The 22,405-nt window shown below is 46.4% G+C and overlaps 1 protein-coding gene across 1 annotated transcript in view; it reads left to right on the forward strand.

Moving 5' to 3' along the window:
• CTDNEP1 (CTD nuclear envelope phosphatase 1) overlaps nucleotides 1–22,405 on the forward strand; it is a 73,817-nt gene that overhangs the window by 40,283 nt on the left and 11,129 nt on the right. Inside the window, exons 2-5 of the mRNA XM_068113072.2 lie at nucleotides 11,097–11,163; nucleotides 11,773–11,891; nucleotides 12,695–12,766; nucleotides 12,896–13,012. Of these exons, the coding sequence (XP_067969173.1) occupies nucleotides 11,097–11,163; nucleotides 11,773–11,891; nucleotides 12,695–12,766; nucleotides 12,896–13,012 (375 nt within the window). The remainder of the gene's footprint in view (nucleotides 1–11,096; nucleotides 11,164–11,772; nucleotides 11,892–12,694; nucleotides 12,767–12,895; nucleotides 13,013–22,405) is intronic.

A 22,405-nucleotide genomic window follows, 5' to 3' on the forward strand; every position in this document is an offset into this window, starting at 1 on the left:
TCACCCCCAGGAATACCTTTGGCTACGGCTTCCCCTTCGCTCCCACCTTTTGTTCATATGTGTGTTGTACCGTCCACCAAACAGCGATGACTCCATCTACATCTCACTGTCTGATAATATGGACCAACTTCTAACTACCCATCCCAACTCTCTCTTCCTCAGATGTGGTGATTTCAATTGTCACCATGCCAGTTGGCTGGGTGTGGGTACCTCTCTCACCAGCCATGGCTCTTCAGTAAAGGACTTCTGCGACTCACTGGGACTGACACAATCTGTCAATTTCCCGACCTGGATCTCAGTCAACGGAGCATCTTCTCTTCTGGATTTGGTTATGACAAACTTCCCTGAAAATGTCTGCTGCTCTTCTTCTGCTCCAATCGGCTCATCTGATCATGTGCTTGTCAAAGTGGACATCTCTCTGACCATTCTCAGAGAGCCTCCTCAGCGTCGACGAGTCTGGCATTTCACTCAGGCCAACTGGCACGGTCTTCAAGCAGCCATCAATCATCTGGACTGGTCTCCCATCTCTACCGCCTCTGACATCAACTCATCCTGGGAATTCTTTCAAAGTAAATTGCTCTCTCTCATGCACAGATTTATCTCATCTCGTCTTCAGTTGTCATACCCTTCCTCCCGTCCATGGTACACGGAATCTTGTGGTGAGGCTGTTGCCCTGAAACAACTTGCTTTCGTCTCCTGGAAAGCAAATCCAACGGAAGGAAATCTCATTTCCTTTCACAAAGCCCGAAACAAGTGTGTGTCCACCCTCAGGAGAGCCAGGAAACAATATCTCACCGTTCTCAAGACCGAACTCTCTTATCTGTCTCCCTCTTCCAAATCCTGGTGGCGTCTGGTCAAATCTGTTTCTGGTGTTTGTTCCCCCTCCATCCCCTCCTTCACCTCAAACGGCTTAACGGCTGACTCCGCACGTGAAAAAGCTGAATGCCTCAACTCTGTGTTTGCCTCTAAATCTTGTGTCCCAAACCCATCCCTCTCTGTACCCACCGTACCCAGTCGTACCCAGCTGCTCCTGGACTCTGTGTCCTTTCCTCCTGACAAGGTGGAAAAGTTTCTGTCAACCCTCGACTCTGATTCTGCAACTGGTCCTGACGGCATCAGCCCACGGGTCCTAAAATCATGTTCTTCTGCTCTTTCACTCCCTCTTTCTGTTCTCTTCACCCTCTCTTTTGCTCAAGGTCATCTGCCATCTGCTTGGAAATCAGCCAACATCACCGCTTTGCACAAAAAAGGTGCAAAAACAGATCCCAGCAACTACAGACCAATCAGCCTTCTCCCAATTATCAGCAAAGTCATGGAATCCATCATTGCTTCAGATATGAAATCTTTCCTCTTCTCCAATGGCTTGATCTCTGATCATCAATTTGGTTTCAGACCTGGTCACTCTACTCTGGACATGCTGCTTCTGCTTTCTCAACAATGGATGGAGGTCCTCAACGCCAAACAGGAAATTAGAGCCGTCTCCCTTGACATTTCACGTGCCTTCGATACGGTCTGGCACCCTGCTCTGCTCACCAAACTCTCCTCCTTTGGTATCCATGGAAATCTCCATGCATGGCTGGCGGACTTCCTCTCTGGTCGTAGTCAACGTGTGGCCCTGAATGGGTTTCTCTCATCTCCTCTTCCTGTTCAGGCTGGAGTTCCCCAAGGTAGTGTTCTGGGCCCTGTGCTTTTTCTGGTCTTCATCAATGATCTCTCTGACTCTCTTGAAAATCCTCTCTATCTCTTTGCTGACGACTCTACTCTCTGTCGCTCCATCCCTCATCCCTCAGATCGGCAGTCTGCAGCCTCCTCACTCTCTGCAGACCTGGACAAAATCACAGACTGGGCAAACAAATGGAACATGTCTTTCAATCCTGATAAATTCACACTCTTACGATGTCTCTCCGAAAAGACCGACTGGAAATCCCTCCCAACCACTTTCTGAACAATCCTCTCCAAGAAGTTCTGTCACTCAAGCTTTTGGGTCTCACTATTTGCCATGATCTTTCCTGGGAAAACCACATTTCAAATCTGGCCTCCAAAGCCAGTCGCCGACTGGGCATCCTCCGTCGTGCGAAGTCCTTCCTTGGCACACCTGAGCTCCTCACCACATACAAGGCTTTCATCCGCAGCTCTATGGAATACTGCTCTCCCCTCTGGTCTGGTGCTCCTGCCTCACACCTAGCCCGTCTGCACGCTGTTGAAACCAAAGCGTTCAGAATCATTGGAATCTCCCGCGATGAAGCTAACTCCAAGGGCCTTTCACTCACTCACCGCAGGCAGGTTGGTGGTCTTTCCGTCTTCTACCGTCTCCTCTCTGGCCTTGCCCCCCCAGCCCTCTCTGGGCTGTGTCCCCCAAATATTCCTACAGGTCGCACAAGATCTGCCTGCAACCCTCTTATGGTTAAACTGCCAAAATCAAGACTTTCTGCTCACCTTCACTCCTTCATTCCTCTTTTCTCCCGCCTCTGGAACAAACTCCCTCACTCTCTTCAATCCCACTGCACCCTCCAGGTCTTTAAAACAGCTGTTCACCACTATCTCTTATCCTCCCCCATCCAAAACCTTGATCTTTTCTACCCCCGCTAATTTCGGTCCCCTTGTGTTTTATACCTCCCCCCCCCCCGCCCTCCCCCTCCCACGCCTCCTGCCCCCAAGCCCTCTCCTTCCCACACTTCTCTCTGCTCTCAAATGTTGTGGTTGTGTGCTTCCCCTTCTCTCCCCATCTTGTCTTCCGCTCCCTCTTTTTGTGTGTTTTGTTTGTCTGGTTGATTTGTTTGTGAAATAAATGTTAGCTCTTTCACGAGCCTCGATTCAGTATACAAAAAAAAGAAAGAAAAAAAAGATGGTCAGCAAAGCAGACAGTATTGTCACTCATGACGAGGCTGACGTCTCCCTCATCTCATACATGTTGTATGCAGCCAGTCGCGGAGCTGAAACTGTCCGCATTCTCAGCGACGACACTGATGTTTTCGTACTCATGGTCTATTGGTGTTGGAAGGTGGGTATCACATGTAAACTGCAGATGGAGAGATGGGATGGCACTATTCTCAACATCAATTCGACAGTAGAGAATCTCAGTGAGCAGTGTCGCTCCATCCTGGCTATGCATGCTCTCTCCGGATGTGACACCACCTCCTATCCCGCGGGGAAAGGGAAGGTGTCCGCACTCAAGGCCATGAGAGTAGTACCTGGTGACCTGCTTCACTTCATCGGAGAGGAGGGAGCTACTGATTTACAGATTACAGAGGCAGTGAGTGGTTTCTTCCTGGCTCTGTACAACGAGAGGGAGTCGGCATCTCTGAACGTCGCCAGATATGACATCTACCGAAAGCGCAAAACCCCCCCAGCACTGAAGACACTGCCTCCTACAGAGCGCAACGCTCTCCTCCATGGACGGCGTGCCCATCTACAGGTGCTGCTTTGGAAAGCAGCAGACTGCCCTGACCCACCAGCTGTGGACATAACAGAGTTTGGATGGAATAAGAAGGAAGGCGAGAAGGGAGAGGAAGTCATCATGCCCATCCTGGATGCATGCCCCGTTGCTCCTCCTGCCGTGTTGGAAATGATCAGCTGTAGCTACAAAGCTGGGTTGAAGCCCTGTTTAACAGCAAAGTGCAGCTGCGTAGCTGCAGGCCTGGCCTGTACCAGCTACTGCTTCTGCAAAGGCTCTGATAGTACATGTTGCAACACTCACACACTCACAGCAAGAAGAGCAATATGACAAGAATGTAGAGTCAGGAGAAGAAGATGAAGACGATGAGGATGAGTTTTATGATGAGGATATGCTTTATAACAGTGCAGAGTAGTAGAAGTGCAAGACGCTCTTTCTTGATGGAAGTTTTATGTTGTGTAACTAGTGCACATATTTTTCAGCTCTGATAATTTTGGGTATACTTGTGTTTTAATTTTGAGGATATTATTTACCCATAGTCATATTTATTCTAGTTTGGTATGGTACTTGCCTTTGTTACCTCTAATACCTGTGAATAAAAGTGGAGCAATAGAGCGAAACAGAAATTTCAGTGTCCCAGGCCTATGTTTGATAGGGTTAATGCTATTAATGCTAATTTTGCTAATTGCCCAACATATGCAAGTTAGCATCCGGCAGTTTCTAAGTGCTGGGGACCCATACTGTACATTTCTAACTTAAAACTTTGGGGTACTCAGCATTTCCGGGTTCACATTGCTGGCAAGTAGACTATATATAAGCTTTGGGCGACTGAAAACAAACTTACATTAAATGATTTAAAAAAAAAAAAAAACCTTTCGAGGCTATTCTTCCCTGCAAAGCGGGGGTTGGCCTTTTTCGGGAACCGTGGTTGTTGTTGTTTTTTGGTCCCCTTTTTGAAGCAATGTTTTACGGCCGGATCCCTTCCTGATGCCAACCCTTTTTGCCGCCTTTAACGACAAACAGGGAATTACCAGTGAACTGGTACTCAATTAGCTGACCTCGGAAGGATGACAGGCTGAGTCAACCCCCCTGGCATTAATTCAGTGATGACTGGGATTCGAACCCAGGATCCTAGGATCCTAAGCCGGCACCCTAGCCGCTAGCCCAACACCAGGGTTGCATTAAATGCAACCATTTGCATTTAATTTACATTTACATTGTAAATTAATTTACAATTTGTGTTTAATTTACCATTGTATTTAACCATTGTATTTAACCAACCATTGTATTTAATTTACATTTACATTTATTTCATGTAATTTAATTTACATTAAATGATTGTAAGATGGAAATCATTAACTTATCATCAAAGTTATTAGCAGTGCAATGATGTTGATACCACTCTGCGTTATTGGCTGCCACAACCTGACGTCCATCATCGACAACGTGTACTAAACACTGCTGCTCAGATTATTGAGAAAGTTCCAAGAAGCCAACATATCTTTCAAACCTGAAAAAACCCCCACTGACTTTCCATTGAAAATAGACGTTTTCAAGATCCTTCTACTCACCTATAAAGCACAAAACACCATGAGCCCGGCCTACATAATGGACATGATCAGCCCTTATGTGCTAGTATGCATGTTGAGATCTACAGCGAAATCCCTTATCAGTGTTCCAAAAGTCTCAACTCACTATTGTGGTGACCGAGCATTTAAGGTAGCAGCTCCAACTCACTGGAATTCACTCGCTCTACACATCCCTCAAGCAGCCAGTCTACAAATTTCTAAAGCATTGCTCAAAACACATCTTTTCAACAAAACCTGATCTTAATCTTCATGTTACTGTCCCAGTTTGTTCTACTGAAATAAATGTTGGTTAGTGTGAATATTGTTCTGAATAATTGCATGTCCATTTCATTGTGACTTAATCACGTAATGCTGCATTGTCCCAGATGTTTTCAAGTAGGGATCCAACGAGGATGTAGAAATCTCAATACCGGGTATGCCCACCTCTAGTAGCAATCACTGCATTGTACCATGGTCACGTTGACCATATGGGCACTCAAATCTGAGTCTGGGGAATAGCATTCCATGCCTGAATCAGCTCCTGTTCCAGCTTATTGAGGGTATGAGCTGTCTTGACACGGTTCCAAATGTGACAAACCATCATATCCCAGAGAGGTTGACTTGGATTTAAATCTGGTGAGATGGCATGCCAGGGTGTCATGACATTAATGTTGGCATTGACAAGAACGTTCCTTGTTCAAATGGGCCAGAGAGCAGTCTGGACATTATCATGCATAATGATGAGCCCTGTACCATGTTGATGAAGGGTAGGCAACACGTGTTGCTACAAGTTCTCATTAATGTATTGACTTGCCGTCAGATTGGCATGGATACGCATCAAGTTGGTGTGAGAGCAATCTTTGTTAGCACGAGTGAAGCCACCAGAAGTGTGCTCCGGCGGGCATCTTAGCGTGTCAATCTCCGTGACATGGTGGAGTAAAATTTAAAAACAAAAAAAGCAACAGATGGATTGTACAGAGACTGGGAGGATTTGAGGTAGTGGAGAAATGTACCAAGGGAATACACAGTTTCCCTTATTAGTTTGCATATTTATGACCTCAACATATGATCTTCATAATACATATTACTCAGTCACGGCAGTGTGTAAGCAACATAGTCATTCGAGGTCGGAACATGGAAATGTTACTTTTTAATAACAGGTGCACGTGTAAACATCATAATAATTAAATTTGTGTTGTTGACAACAAATCATTATATATACAACCTCAACATATGATCTTCACAAAACGAATTACTCTATCGCTCCCGGGGGAAAAAAAATTCAGGCAGTGTATAAGCACAAGACCCGTGAGGCCTGAAGGCCAATTGTCTGATTTTTTTTTTCTTCTATTTTTTAAACAAACATAGCCCTCAACCTTCCACTGGATAAAAGAGGAGGCCACACAAAGTTTGGTTGCACTGGTTCCTGCAGGGTCCGAATGCATAAACAAACACACAAGCAAAAAAAAAAAACAATCGTGTGTGTAATGAAATTGTGTCCAGGTTGAACCCAGGTGTTATGCCAACTTTGTCCACTGAGAGGCTCCTATATGAATTCGGACTGAACAGCGCTCCGATGATTCCTGTGACATTTACTCTGTGTGATGTAGTGCATTCTCAGATGGTGCGTGTTACTCTAGGATCTAAGCTTGCTTGTACTAATTGCAAAACCATAACTTACTTCTGTGATTACTGTATACTGATATGTGGCTTGTTGGTTTCTTACAGGTATTGCTAGAGATCGATTCTGAATTAAACCTACTCTTGGGACAATGTTGTCGGTCTGATTCTTGTGTGTGTGTGTGTGTGTGTGTGTGTGTGTGTGTGTGTGTGTGTGTGTGTGTGTGTGTGTGTGTGTGTGTGTGTGTGTGTGTGTGTGTGTGTGTGTGTGTGTGTGTGTGTGTGTGTGTGTGTGTGTGTGTGTGTGTGTGTGTGTGTGTGTGTGTGTGTTTTAGGTATGCATTGCTGCTATTATGGCTGCGTATGAGTTGAAGGAAAACAAATCGGCATTCTGTCATCATATCGGTAATTTAAATAAAACATGGGATGATTTTAACTGCTTTTGTCTACAACCATTTAGCACTCACTTTTTCCGCACTCTTATCCAAGTCGATATTTTACTTTCGTTGAACTTGACACTATTTTGGTGACCTGCCACGGTCGGCAGTTATGAATTGGAATGTCAGCATGGTGTTCGTGATGCATCAATTTTGTTATTTAAAGCAGAATCCTTAAATAGTCCAATTTTACTTTTTGTTTTTACTTTTGACTTGTATCCATTACAGTGTTTGTCAATGTAAGTGTCCCATTTGGCAGGTGCGTCCCCTGCTCGCTTTACCCCTGTATGTATGGGTGGGGGCGGAGTGACGTCACTTCCGCTTAGTAACGGCGTCACGTGTCCTAGAGTGAGGAAAACAATCACGCTGTGCGCTTGCATTGTGTGTGCTTTGTGCTTGCAGACTTGCGCAGGAAAGTGCTAGATTTTGTGTTGTTGCAACGGTTTAACTTACGAATTTCGTCACATAATACTGGCCACTTATATCAGCATGTCTTAGAACTATTTTGACAATCTTCCAAGCGAAGCTAAAGAGAGATACGAGACCAAATTATTGGCAATTGGCCTTGCAATTTGTCCGTACCGGTTACCGGCAAGTGCGTGGATCAACGACATCAGGCCCGAAAAGGCAATCGATTGTAACCTCGTTGAAAATTTGTCTCTTTCAAATGTCATTTCATTGAGGTTCAAACACAATACAAGATATAAAAATACTAACTGAAGTTAAAAGTAATAGTTTATATTTAACCTTACCCAGCCATGCAAGTGCAGTGGGCGGGCAGCTTATAGCAACAGCTATACAACTTATACAGCAACAACTTATAGCTTACAGCAATATGCTTATAAGTCACTGGAGGCCCATCGGTACTTCACTGCTGGCTTCGTGCAGACAGTACATCATGTCAAGTCTGCAACAGGGTTGATTATCTTGAAAGCTGATGTACATCCATCACAGCGGGCTAATGACCCCTCACATCGCCCATGGCTAGCCACAAACAGTGACGGAGTAGTGCAAGCTGCCCACTGCACTTGCATGGCTGGGTAAGTTTAAATATAAACTATTACTTTTAACTTCAGTTAGTATTTTCATTACATCACAGCTACTGAAAATATAAGTAAGTAACTGTTGTGTGTATCGCGCATGTATAAACATGTACGCACGCATTGCTACGCGTGTTTGCTTTCATCGGCCGTTTGGTTGTCAGGTGTCAGAGGGTGAAAGTACCCGGATGTACTTTCATACCTGGTGTGCTCGTGATGTACATGTACACATCCGCGAACTGAACATCCGGCCAGGCCGTCGGGTCGTTGATCCACGCACTTGCCGGTAACCGGTATGGACAAATTGCAAGGCCAATTGCCGATAATTTGGTCTCGTATCTCTCTTTAGCTTCGCTTGGAAGATTGTCAAAATAGTTGTAAGACATGTTGATATAAGTGGCCAGTAGTATGTGACGAAATTCGTAAGTTAAAGCGTTGCAACAACACAAAATCTAGCACTTTCCTGCGCAAGTCTGCAAGCACAAAGCACACACACTGCAAGCGCGCGGCGTGATTGTTTTCATCGCTCTAGGGCACGTGACACCGTTACTAAGCGGAAGTGACGTCATCTCCGCCCCCACCCATTAGAGGTCATCTCTTGGAATGTGTAATTAATTGAAGTCTATGCAGAGCAGTTTTCCTGCAATGTACAGTGCATTCAGAAAGTATTCAGAGCCCTTCACTTTTTTCACATTTTGTTATGTTGCAGCCTCATGCTGAAATCGTTTAAATTCATTTTTTCCCTCATCAATCTACACTCAATACCCCATAATGACAAAGAGAAAACAGGATTTTAGAAAGTTTTGCAAATTTATTAAAAAGAAAACACTGAAATATCACGTTGACATAAGTATTCAGACCCTAAACTCAGTACTTAATTGAAGCAACTTTGGCAGCGATTACAGCCTCGAGTCTTCTTGGGTATGACGCGACAAGCTTTGCACACTTGGATTTGGGGATTTTCTGCCATTCCTCTCTGCAGATCCTCTCAAGCTCTGTGAGGTTGGATGGCGATCGTCGGTGGTCAGCCATTTTCAGGTCTCTCCAGAGATGGTCGATTGGGTTCAGGTCAGGGCTCTGGCTGGGCCACTCAAGGACCTTCACAGAGTTGTCCCTAAACCACTTCTGCGTTGTCTTGGCTGTGTGCTTAGGGTCATTGCCCTGTTGGAAGGTGAACCTTCGGCCCAGTCTGAGGTCCTGAGCGCTCTGTTTCAGGTTTTCATAAAGGATATCTCTGTACTTTGCCTCCGTTCATTGTTCCCTCAACCCTGACCAGTCCCCCAGTCCCTGCTGCTGAAAAACACCCCCACAGCATGATGCTGCCACCACCATGCTTCACCGTTGGGATGGTATTGGGCAGGTGATGAGCGGTGCCTGGTTTCCTCCAGACACGACGCTTAGAATTAAGGCCAAACAATTCAATCTTGGTTTTATCAGACCACAGAATCTTGTTTCTCACATTCTGAGAGTCCTTTAGGTGCTTTTTTGCAAACTCCAAGCGGACTTTCATGCGTCTTTCACTGAGGAGAGGCTTCCGTCTGGCCACTCTGCCTTAAAGCCCAGATCGGTGGAGTATTGCAGTGATGGTTGTCCTTCTGGAAGTTTCTCCCATCTCCACACAGGATCTCTGGAGCTCAGCCAGAGTGACCATCGGGTTCTTGGTCACCTCTCTTACCAAGGCCCTTCTCCCCCGATTGCTCAGTTTGCCTGGGCGGCCAGCTCTCGGAAGAGTCCTGGTTGTTCCAAACTTCGTCCATTTAAGAATTATGGAGGCCACTGTGCTCTTAGGAACCTTCAATGCAGCAGAGATTTTTTTTGTAGGCTTCCCCAGATCTGTGCCTCGACACAATCCTGTCTCTGAGCTCTGCAGGCAGTTCATTCGACCTCATGGCTTGGTTTTTGCTCTGATATGCATTGTCAGCTGTGAGAAGACCTTATATAGACAGGTGTGTGCCTTTCCAAATCATGTCCAATCAATTGAATTTACCATAGGTGGACTCCAATCAAGGTGTAGACTGTAGACACATCTCAAAGATGATCAAGAGAAATGGGAGGCACCTGAGCTAAATTTCAAGTGTAATAGCAAAGGATCTGAATACTTATGTCAATCTCCATATGATATTTCAAGTTTTTTCTTTTTAATAAATTTGCAAAACTTTCAAAAATCCTGTTTTCTTTTTGTCATTATGGGGTATTGAGTGTAGATTGATGAGGGGAAAAATGAATATAAACGATTTCAGCATAAGGCTGCAACATAACAAAATGTGAAAAAAGTGAAGGGGTCTGAATACTCTCTGAATGCACTGTATGTTAGGCCATTCATGACTGTACTGTATTCGATTTGATAAGATTGGTATTAAAAATTATACCTTCCGCACTGCCTTCCAACAAATATCTAGCCCTATAATACGCAAGAAAATGTTGGAGGCCTTTTGGTCCATCATGCTTGTGACGTATCTACTCTTCGTTTACTCAATTTTCGCATCTTATATTTGTTTACCAAACCCGTTCGTACAATAGACTCCTCAATATCATCCGCATTCCTTTTACGAATAAAGTTATTCTCAGCAAGGGATCTAGCTTTGATCTTGGGACACATTGTCCTACTCCTTTTGAGTTGTGCCCTGTGATCTATAATGTCTCTAGCTTGAATGGAAATGTGGCAGCTGGCTTCACATCCTTTCAAACGGCTGTGTGGTCAGACATTCTGCACCTCCTGCAGGCTCTGCACCAGGATAACAGTTGTAATCATATTTGATTCCACAAGATAACAAATCCAGGACTAGAGAGCTTGAAGGCATTCATGCCACAAACTGAGCTATTGTATAAACCGATGTGCCACCAATCTTATTTGCTTCCTTCATGAGGTGTAATGAATGGATGGAATCGACAGAATGTTGATCGAAGCCTGCCAAGTGCTGTGGAAAGCTGAGTGTTATTACCTTTGGATGTTAGTTCCTGTCTTGGCACCGAGCCAAGACCCATTGCACGGTTGTTTCGCGGGTTTGTGATGTCGCTTTGTTTTCTTCTATTGTAGATAATCCAGCATCAGACGGTACGATATGATGTACTTTCCCTGTCTCCAGCGTCCCGGCATAGGATCAGTAAGTAAACCATTGTAGTCTCACTGTACCATGGAGCACATCCACCCCGCACCTCACAAAGCCTTTTCTGTGCATTTGTCCCTTTATTTGTTTATTTAGTTAATTTTATGGCGACTTTGTTTTGGGTGGTTGTTGTTTTCCCCTTCATAAAGTTTCAATCACTTTATTGACATCTTCCCTCTTTCCACCCCCATATTTTTTGTAAAAAAATGGGGTTTTTTGGGGGGTTATTTGTATACAAGATCGAGGCTCGTGTAAGAGCTAAGACTAGGTTCCTTCTTTACTAGGTTCATGGTCTTTGTTAACTTTTTGATTAAGTAAATTGATGAGGCTCTTTATATCCATGTGTACTGTTGTTGAACTTTAATTTGACTTTTCAACATCATAGTCTCAAATAATAATTGTAATTTTTCATTGAATACTTGGTGCAAGTTTTAGCTCTTTTTTTTGGTTGTTTTTATTATTGTGCAAGCATTTTTACAGAATCCATTATATAACGGCAGCTGTAACTCTTCTTTCAGAACACGTTATGTGACTGCTCAGATCAGAACTCTCCACATTTATTATAAAGGAATGCTTATTCTTTCTCTGTGCCTTCTACCACCCAAGGCCAAGTTAACCGTAAAATCCTTGTTCTGGATCTCGATGAAACACTCATTCACTCCCATCACGATGGCATGGTGCGGACAATGGTGCGGCCTGGCACACCCCCAGATTTCATCCTAAAGGTATGGAAATACTGTGTGTGTGCGTGCTGTGGCCGTAGGATTCTGCTGGCACTTGCAAAAATAAAATCCATTTTGGCAAAAATATGGTGAATTTTCTTTTGGAAAGATTACATTACGTGTCAAGCTAAGCCCATGTCAGATCGGTATCGTGTTGGCCTGTAATTAACATGCATGAGCTGCACGATCGCATCATTCATTGACTCTGGAGTCAGTAACCCGTATGCCCCTCGACCAATTCAGCTCCGCTCTATCTACTGCAAAATACTTTGTTTTGGCAAGATTGTTATATTTAGTAGAATGAAATACAAATATCTACACTGTTATGGTTCCAGGAACCATTTACTACACCAGCTATTGCTGTATCAATATTTACCCAAGGGATGTATCTGCCACACATCAAAATTGTCTGGTCCACAAACAGATGTGGAAAGGTAGCTGAAAACTGCAAGTAAAAGAAGGTTAAACCTCTGGCTATATGCAGACTGCCCAAGGCAGATCCAATTATCAACTCCAGGCCACAAAAGGGTGCATTGTACTACTGCATCTCCTTTCCCCTGAAACTCCTAAATCACCAAAATCCAGGCTGGCTGCCCACCTTTACTTTTTTTGTTCCTCGTTTCTCCTGTTTGTGAAACGTATGTAGAAAACAGGTATTGCAACAATGGTGAGGTCAAATAATCCTTGCGCATAGTTGCAATTGCAATTGCTTGTTAGTGACCAGGATAGTAATCAATGGGTCCCCTCTCCTCTCTTTTCCCCCTTATTTGATGTTTTGCTTGACTTTTTTTTCTTTTCTTTTATAGGTAGTTATTGACAAGCATCCAGTGAGGTTCTTTGTCCACAAGCGGCCACATGTGGACTTCTTCCTCGAAGTGGTAAGAAGTCTTGTCAATATCCATTGTGATGACGTACACATATGTTCATGGACACTTGTGTAATAGGTTGCTGGAGTGCAGTAATGATAGTCGATGGCTACTTTCTGGTGCTGGTCGGTATTTTCCTAGGTAAGCCAATGGTTTGAACTGGTCGTCTTTACTGCCAGCATGGAGATCTACGGCTCTGCAGTGGCCGATCGTCTCGACAATAACCGCGGTTTTCTTTACCGTCGATACTACCGGCAGGTAAGACATACATGCCTTATGAACAGACTAAAAATAATATTTGAGTGTTCTCTCCGACATACACTTGTTCACTCAAAGATGTGGTAATGATTACCTCCGCCACCGAAGGTGGATGGAGGTTATGTTTTCACCCCTGTTTGTCTGTGTTTGTTTGTCTGTTTGTCTATGAACAACATATCTCAAAAAGTTGTGGATGGATTCGAACAAAATTTTGTGGAGAGGTAGTGTATGTGACAAGGACGAAATGATTAGATTTTGGTGAAGATCCAGATCCAGCTAGTATAATTTTTTAAAGTGATTCTTCACCATTGGGAGATGGGTGCCAAAAACAATATATAGCATGATATCTCAAAAAGTTTTGGATGGATTCGGACGAAACCTGGTGGGCAGTTTGGGTATGTGAAAAGGACAAAATTATTAGATTTTGGTGGAGATCCGAATATGGATTTGGATATGAGAATTATTTCATTTTGAAAGTGATTCTTCACTATTGAGAGATCGGGTGAAAAGCGATATATGATATTGTTGCGGTTGTGAGTTTTGTACAATAAAGGTTAAATTTCCCCCTCATAGCTTAGTCACACAACAGCATGTAGCCTCGTGATAGTTCAGTTATCTCTTAGTATTTGTGAGCATAGTTCTTTTCCTGTGTTAGTTTTGCGTTGAGTAGAATAATGAGAATAGGTCCTTCCATTGCCTAATGCCACCTTACGCCTCTTTATGCTGCCTTTGGCTTTTTGGCGCAAATTAACACGAGGCGGGCCTGGCAAATCGAGCAGGGACCGAATGAGGGCGGCAAAGAAGCTGACGGTAAGCGCAAGCCGCCAATCAGGGCTCAAAGGGAGTGGCTGCGACAATGCGTCACAGGGCGTGGTTGGAACGTTCGAGAGGGCTCAGGGCGTGTCCATATAACCCGTTGCGCAAAGCCCCCAGTGGAGTTAGCAGTTGAGTTCGGGCAGCGAGGAGTTCGGGGAGAGGTGAGCTTGTGCATTGAGCTATTGAAGAGGCGCGTATTGATGAGAGTTACGAGTTCGGAGAAAAGACGCGCATGAACCAAGTATAAGCGCCCGTATTAAAGTGACGCTCGGTTGAGCTTGAGGCAGAGCCTCTATTGGGTTACGCGAGTGATAGCGCGCTGGTTACTTAAACGTGCTGTGGAAAACCGCCAAGCCACCGAGAGACGCGTACATTCCCTCCCGCTCTCCTGCCTCATCTGCCCCTTTGTTCGAGAGACGCGCTACGAGGATCTTTTCCACCACCTGCTTGCCATCTTCACGGGACGTGCTGGGACCGTGGAGAGCACGCCGGGCCGCCATTCCTGGACGACCAAGGCGGCGCGTGAACATCATCCTGCCTGCAATTCCCCTTTGTGAGTGTGACCGGGCCCGTGTCTGGGAATTAAGCATAAGACTGACTAAGTTCTGCTCTGTCTGCTTTCTACTGAATTGTACTTTGTGTAAATAATAGTAATTAAATCCTGTTATTCCTTTATTCGACCGTCTCGTCCCTTCCATCATTGACTAAGCGTGGTACGAATAGAACCGCTCGAATCGGGTTCCAATACTGGAAAACTGCACGGACCACGTGGTACGCAATCCGCTCGGTGTACTCAAATTACACATGGCTCGTGCGAGGCTTGCTTCCCCGCTTCCGTGGCGGCGCAGGTATTTAGGTACGTGCGAGACTTGGTCCCGAAACCCTACCTTGAAACGCCCCTTCCGGGCAAACGCAAGTCTCGGTTACGCCGGCCCAGAAAGAACAAGGGGCTTAATCTCCCCGTGGTAAGGGTAGGAAGGGCGGCGGAAAACCGTAACAATTGGTAGTCAGGAGTGGGGATTTGTAACCCTGGACAAAATTTTGGACACCAAATTGTACAAATTGGCCGTAACATTTGTCCGGGAGTGAGATTGGACCTGGAGTGCGCTTCACGTACTCTAAAATTACGAGCGACCGCAATTTAGTTTAAAATTCAAATTTATATTTGTACCAGGGCTAGCCAAGGCGGTCGAATGCCGGTGGGGGTAGATAAGGTAGAATTGATGACCCAGGACGAAATGCAGAGACAGTTGGTAATGGAAGCAGAAAAGGGTGCGGCAGCTGGCAAAGAAAATGGCGGCACCTCGCACGTGGCGGCGAGAGCCGAGCCCGTGGTGCCAGCGGGTTTGGACCTGCAGTTACTCTTGACTCAAATAAAAGCAATCTTTAAGGATGAAACAAACAAAATGCTTGATCACATGGACAAAGTGGGGGACAAAACCACCCGTGAAAGGGAAAAAATGATGGCAGAGTCGAGAAAAAACATGAACGAAATGTTTGATCAAATGAATAGGAATATGAAAAAGGTGGGGGAGGACATTGGGCACAGGTCGAGTGGGAAGGTCGCAATGGGACACAACGAGGTGACGAGGTGACGCGGTGTGAGGAACGCGTGGGGAGCGAAGTAGGGCAGAGCGCAGCTAAATTTACCGGGGCTATAGAAATTGCGACGCGGGGTGTAGAAAAACCGACGGTCGCCGAATCGGACAGAAAAATTTTATGCGCGCCGGCGGTCGTCGAAGAAATAATGGAAATTGAAGAAACAATTGGGGCCGAAGAGACGGTAGAATCAGGAAATAAATCACGGGAGAAAGTAATGGGATGCGCACAAAGTCTGCATTTGCATCGTGATGTCGGGCTTGCTAACCAAATGGAAAGTTTGCAGGTGCTGACAGAAAAGGAGGTCCCCAAGGTGAGTAGAATTAATGGCGCGAATGTGTTTGGCGCGAATGGGTTTTTGGCGCGCTTGGGAGAGAAACGAAACCCGGGCGGTCGTGGAAGGTCCATTGTGCGGTGTACGAGGGTGACTGGCGCACGTGTGAGAGAAAGGTGTGCACCGGAGCGCGAGTGTGAGAGAGAAAAGAGTATGACGGAATGTGCACGAGAAGAGTGCGTGGAGAAAAAGTGTGCGATGATTGGGTGTGTACCAGGAGAGTGCACACCCGTGGGTGTTACGGAGTATGTAACGAGAGAGTGTGCATGAGAAGAGTGCGTGGAGAAAAAGTGTGCGATGATTGGGTGTGTACCAGGAGAGTGCACACCTGTGGGTGTTACGGAGTATGTAACGAGAGAGTGTGCACGAGAAGAGTGCGTGGAGAAACAGTGTGCGATGATTGGGTGTGTACCAGGAGAGTGCACACCCATGGGTGTTACAGACTGTGTAACAGGAGAGTGTGTTACAGAGTGTGCAGGAGTGCACACCAGAGCGTGTTGCAGAGTATGTGCAGGGGTGCACACCCGGGGGTGTTACAGAGTGTGTAACAGAATGTATGGGAGGTGCAGGGACGCCTGGGTGTGCGAGTGCGGAGTGGGTCGCGAGTGGTGAGAACGCGGCTCAAGCATCGACACCGACCGGGGTAGCGTTTAGCGCGACGAATAGCCGACGTGAGCCCTCGGTGAGTTGTGTGCAGCGGGGACCGGCGGGGATCGATGCCATGGCCGTGTCACAAGGACCGCCGTGCACGATCCGCGCCGGCCCCCGCCCTGTATGGTTGGTGCCGCGCCGTGGCGGCAAAGGCAATCGGCGAGGTTCAAGGGGAGGTAGGAGAGTTCGGAGCCGCGCACCTTTGCGGGTACGGTGCTCCGACCGTGGGCGGTTGGGCCATCGTGCGTGGGACCACGAGGCCCCGCGCAGGGATGGGTCCCTGCACCTCGACCCATCCATGCCTCCCCCTTTGGATCGAAAATGCCGGACGGACACCCCATACAGGCGACCAATCACCCGAATAGATCGCTCGGCCTCTCGAGGTCTAGCCGTGATGACCATGTATTTCCACACGAAGAGGCTCGAGTGTAGTGGACTGATGAAGATAGTGTACCCTACGTGGGGGAATGGTAGTCTGACCATTCCTCACACGAACCAGCGCCCATGAGCATTAGATTAGGGGGGTGGCAGTGTTAGGCACATGGGGGGGCCAGCGATGGTTACCTCCATGGGGCACCGAAGCTAGCCGAGGGAGGGCTAGGATAATGGTAGGCAATTAGCAGACTGTAGAGGACATGAGATTTAAGTAGTGACATTTGTACCTATAGTGGGGACGTAGAGAGCTTAGAAGGATGATAATGATGAAGGGAGTGCTTAGAAGACGGGGCAGCACGAGTTTTAGGGGAAAACCAGGTAGATAGATGATGCTGTGTGTTTGATGAGAAATTGTGTTGAGACAAAGGGAGTTGTGTTGAAGGGTATGGAAAGAGGTGTGTGAGATGAAAGGTGTGTCAGAAAAATGGTGTGCGAATAAATGGTGTGGAATGCTTGGTGTGGGAACAAAATGTGTGGAATGCATGGTGCGAAGGACTGAATGGGGGAAGAGTGGAACCCATTCGCGGAAGCCCGGGGGGGGGGGGGGTAGTGTAAACCCAGGTAGATGGCGTAGGCAAAATTTGTATGGATATTGACACCTGTGGTGCAGGTAGTGGCCAAGTAGTGCTTTGGAGGGTGCATGAGTATATGGAATGGCTGGGCGTGTGGTTTAATTGGTGCGTATGGTTATTGGGGCACTCCGCCACTGGTAGTTTGTCGGCCAGGTGAGGCCGCAGGTAGGCTCTGGGAGCCAGTTAGAGTAGTTGTGAGTTGTTGAGTGGGGCCCGAGGATCCAAGGGTAGGACCCGGGTTGCCCAATGCCAAGGAGGGCATCAGGGGGTAAAGTGCCAGGAGGGGCCTTCCCCAGTTTCGGTAGTCGCAGGAGCAGGTAAGCTCGGGTGGCGACTTCAGTGGCAGAGGTGCACAGGTAGGTAGACCTGCTGGTGGAGCCACATGACCCAGCCCTGAAATTGTGCAAGGGCACAGTGAGAAAAATTGGTGAGTGTGACCCAAATTTGGATGGCATCACAGAGTGGGCAATGGGAATTCGGTTTTTAGAACCACTTAGTTTAAAGAGGCCGATTGGCAGGGTATGACCCCGGGTAGTTTAAATGAGTTAATGTAACTAGTGTAGTTAGGATGAGAAACCCCCTTCGCATCATCCACAGCCATTCACCAAGGAAGACGAAGCTCCACACCAGGACCAAGTGAACTGTTTGAGTGTAAGACACATTATGACGTAATGAGACATTGTGTTTGTTCCATTCCTTCCTTCCTGGGAGGGATTGGGAGACGAATTTGAATTAGAGGGGGATATGGGAGACAAGACGTAGAGATGAATTTGTAAATACAAGGAAGGGCTAGGGTAATGAAAGCCGACGATAGGGGGAACGGACGGCTCGGGACGAGCCTGCTCTGCTCGCTCTTCCGCGCCCCTCACGCTGCATTACCTTGTGTTTTTGTCTACCTTTGCGCCCTTTCCGCTTTGCTGGTCGTGCTTTGTCTCTTCCCCCACCCCAGGACCATTTTGGAGGTGGAACTGTGCAGCACCATCGACCTGTGCAGCATCTTGCTGCACCTTGCTACATCTGTGCAGCATCCCTGCTGCACTTTACTACATCTGTGCAGCTGAACTGCATGGCACTTTGCTGCCATATCTTTTTGTGTAACTTTGCTGCACCTGTGCAGCACTTTGCTGCCACAAACACTTTGCTGCACATTATACACTTATGGACCACAAGTTTCGTGGCCTTGCACCTCTGCTGTGCAGCACCTTGCTGCAAATTCACCTTGTGTCTTCAGACCACTTGTTTTGAGTGGCATGAATGTCACGCAGTCAGACCACATGAGTTGGCCCTGCTTGGCAAAGAAATACAATAAACGAATTATTTGTGTATTTTTATTATGGTGTGCTAGGGAAGAGAAGATTTGTAAGTTTAGTTAGCCCTGAAGAGCAGGAATGGGCTGTATGTCAGTCCGGGGGCTAGCCGGTTTGATATATGCACACAGAAGATGCAAGAAGCAAGCAGCTAATGTGAATTTATGAGTGCTTGTGTTTTTGCTGTGCTTTCTCTCCCCTCCAATCTTCTTTCCAAAAAGGACAGGTCCTGGGTCATAGAACTGTAAATAAGAGTAAGTTTTTTTGTGCTTGTGTATAAAATGCTGCCCACCGGCTATATGTTTAGTTTGACAAATTCCAGATTCGGTTAATTGTGGGCATGATTCTGTTAGAGTCGTTACTCAACGCAATAGGGGGGGTGGGACATATTTAGTGTTTTAAAACTGTCGCATACACGGGTTAGAGTAAATGTTAGAGGGAACCACATCTATATGTCACATGTAAAAGTAAAAGTTAATTTTCCAGATTATTCTCAAAACCGGTCGTTCCATTTTTGTTAGGTTCGACTCGGGGACGAGTCTGACGAGGAAGAGGGGTAGTGTTGCGGTTTTGAGTTTTGTACAATAAAGGTTAAATTTCCCCCTCATAGCTTAGTCACACAACAACATGTAGCCTCGCGATAGTTCAGTTATCTCTTAATATTTGTGAGCATAGTCCTTTTCCTGTGTTAGTTTTGCGTTGAGTAGAATAATGAGAATAGGTCCTTTCATTGCCTCCATTGCCTTATGCCGCCTTACGCCTCTTTATGCTGCCTTTGGCTTTTTGGCGCGAATTAACAAGAGGCGGACTTGGCAAATCGAGCAGGGACCGAATGAGGGTGGCAGAGAAGCTGACGGTAAGCGCAAGCCGCCAATCAGGGCTCAAATGGAGTGGCTGCGGCAATGCGTCAAAGGGCGTGGTTGGAACGTTCGAGAGGGCTCAGGGCGTGTCCATATAACCCGTTGGAGTTAGCAGTTGAGTTCGGGCAGTGAGGAGTTCGGGGAGAGGTGAGCTTGTGCATTGAGCTATTGAAGAGGCGCGTATTGATGAGAGTTACGAGTTCGGAGAAAAGACGCGCATGAACCAAGTATAAGCGCCCGTATTAAAGTGACGCTCGGTTGAGCTTGAGGCAGAGCCTCTATTTGGTTACGCGAGTGATAGCGCGCTGGTTACTAAACGCGCTGTGGAAAACCGCCAAGCCACCGAGAGACGCGTACATTCCCTCCCGCCTTCCTGCCTCATCTGCCCCTTTGTTCGAGAGACGCGCCACGAGGATCCTTTCCACCACCTGCTTGCCATCTTCGCGGGACGTGCTGGGACCATGGAGAGCACGACGGGCCGCCGTTCCTGGACGACCAAGGCGGCGCGTGAACATCATCCTGCCTGCAATTCCCCTTTGTGAGTGTGACCGGGCCCGTGTCTGGGAATTAAGCATAAGACTGACTAAGTTCTGCTCTGTGTCTGCTTTCTACCGAATTGTACATTGTGCAAATAATAGTAATTAAATCCTGTTATTCCTTTATTCGACCGTCTCGTCCCTTCCATCATTGACTAAGCGTGGTACGAATAGAACCGCTCGAATTGGGTTCCAATACTGGAAAACTGCATGGACCATGTGGTACGCAATCCGCTCGGTGTACTCAAATTGTGCGAGGCTTGCTTCCCCGCTTCCGTGGCGGCGTAGGTATTTAGGTACGTGCGAGACTTGGTCCCGAAACCCTACCTTGCGTTTGCCCGGAAGGGGCGTTTCAAGTCTCGGTTACGCCAGCCCAGAAAGAACAAGGGGCTTAATCTCCCCTTGGTAAGGGTAGGAAGCGCGGTGGAAAATCGTAACAATATATTAGTTGGAGTACCCGGGGAGGGGTGAGGAAGGGAGTAGGGGGAGGTGTGAGAGGTGAGGGGAGACGGAGGGGGAAGATATACTACATGCACATCTTTTGTGGAGGGGGTGGGGGGTGGTGCGGGGCTTTGACAGGCCCCTGCGTTTAGGGGAGGGGATTGAGAGACAGAAAAAAATTTCAAGTTTCGAATCCGTCCACAACATTGTTGCCCAGGTAAAAAAGAAAATTGTAATACCGTCTGCCACCAACACCAGGTGGTGCTACACGGTACACATTTACATCGAGAATTTACACCCCTCCCCTGGCCCCCCACATCCCCGGAAGACGCCGCGACCACATAGCCTATGTTACCCCCCAGACAAAGTTGTATTTGTATTTGTACCTCGAGTAAAGTATATCGGCGTTTATAGCTGGAGTACCCGGCATTGCTCAAGTGAAAAAGAAACATCAACATCTATCTATAATTCCAGTAATCTCTGTGTGTATGTGTGTCTGTGTGTCTGTGACCGCTGTTTCTCGACAACCACGGGTCCGATATACTTGAAACTTGCCAGGTATATTGCTGGGGACCTGAGGATGTGCCTTTTCAAGGTTTCATATTAATCGGAGAAGTAGTTACCGAGCTATGTCCAAAAAACGATTCAACCAATCAGAGAGCAGCGAGCTATCACGTGTGCCGAACGTGGCGAACAGACTCTGCCTCGGACGGCACATTTGAGAGCGTATTCATTTATTTCACGTTGGCAAACTATGTTGGCGCTATGTTGGCGTTAAACTATGTTTTAAAACTAATTAAAACTAATTTGCGATTCATCGTAACTGCGATATGCGACCTTCCGGACAGTCAAATGAGGACGTCACTTCCGGACTTACGGATAGTCATAGTGACGACGTACTGATGCTGAACGTGGCGAGCAGACGCTGCCTCGGACGGCACATTTGAGAGCGTATTCATTTATTTGACGTTGCAATCTGTGTTGATTGTTGTAAGGTACGATCGATTGTAGTACACGTTTATAATAACTCTGCCGATACAGGCCCGATTAACTGCAGCGCCATCCGAGCTGCGGCGTCGGGACGATACATTCATTGTACGGTCACATCACGCACTTACGGGCACGCCCATGGGCCCATGGGCACGCCCATGCATGCATGGCCGAAGACATTTTTTTTTTTTTTTTTGGCAAGGAACGGGCACCCACGTACGGGCACGTCCTAGTATTTTAAAAGAGGGCAAATATAATGGAAAAGCAAATATAATCAGAATCCATCACAAATGTCAAATTATAATTTCACCTTTTTGTTGATAATATGCTGGTGAATGTGCCGTTTATCACGTTTCTGAGTTAAGTATGATGCCCTTTAAGAAGAAGAAGAAGCCTTACTACCAACTTCGTACACTTCCGGAATAGTTTGATTTATTTGTGTTCAAATGTTTGCGAATTGTTTTGTATTTATTTATTGGAAGGTGTACTTGTATATAATTATAACTGTCATTAATCAAAAAGGCTTAGGCGCTATAGAGCGATTTTTAAAAAAAAAATCCCCAAAAACGCGTTTGTTTTTTTTGTTCAAAAAATTATTATTTTTGCCTAAAACACTCCCAGACACTCGCTGACGAACCTCTCAAAGTTTGACGAAGATCCGCTCAGCGATCTCTGATAAAAAAAATGGCGACACAGTCACACACACAGACAGACAGACAGACCAACGGCTCTCTTATAGTATAGATAACATGATATTTTAAAAAGTTATGGACGAGTTTTGACCTGACTTGGTGGACGAGTTGGTTCGGTAACGAGAACAAGCCGATTAGATTTTGGTTCAGGTCCAGATCC

The sequence above is a fragment of the Myxine glutinosa genome, chromosome 4, assembly GCF_964187855.1.
Source record: "Myxine glutinosa chromosome 4, kmMyxGlut1.1, whole genome shotgun sequence".
In the NCBI taxonomy this organism is placed as follows: domain Eukaryota; kingdom Metazoa; phylum Chordata; class Myxini; order Myxiniformes; family Myxinidae; genus Myxine; species Myxine glutinosa.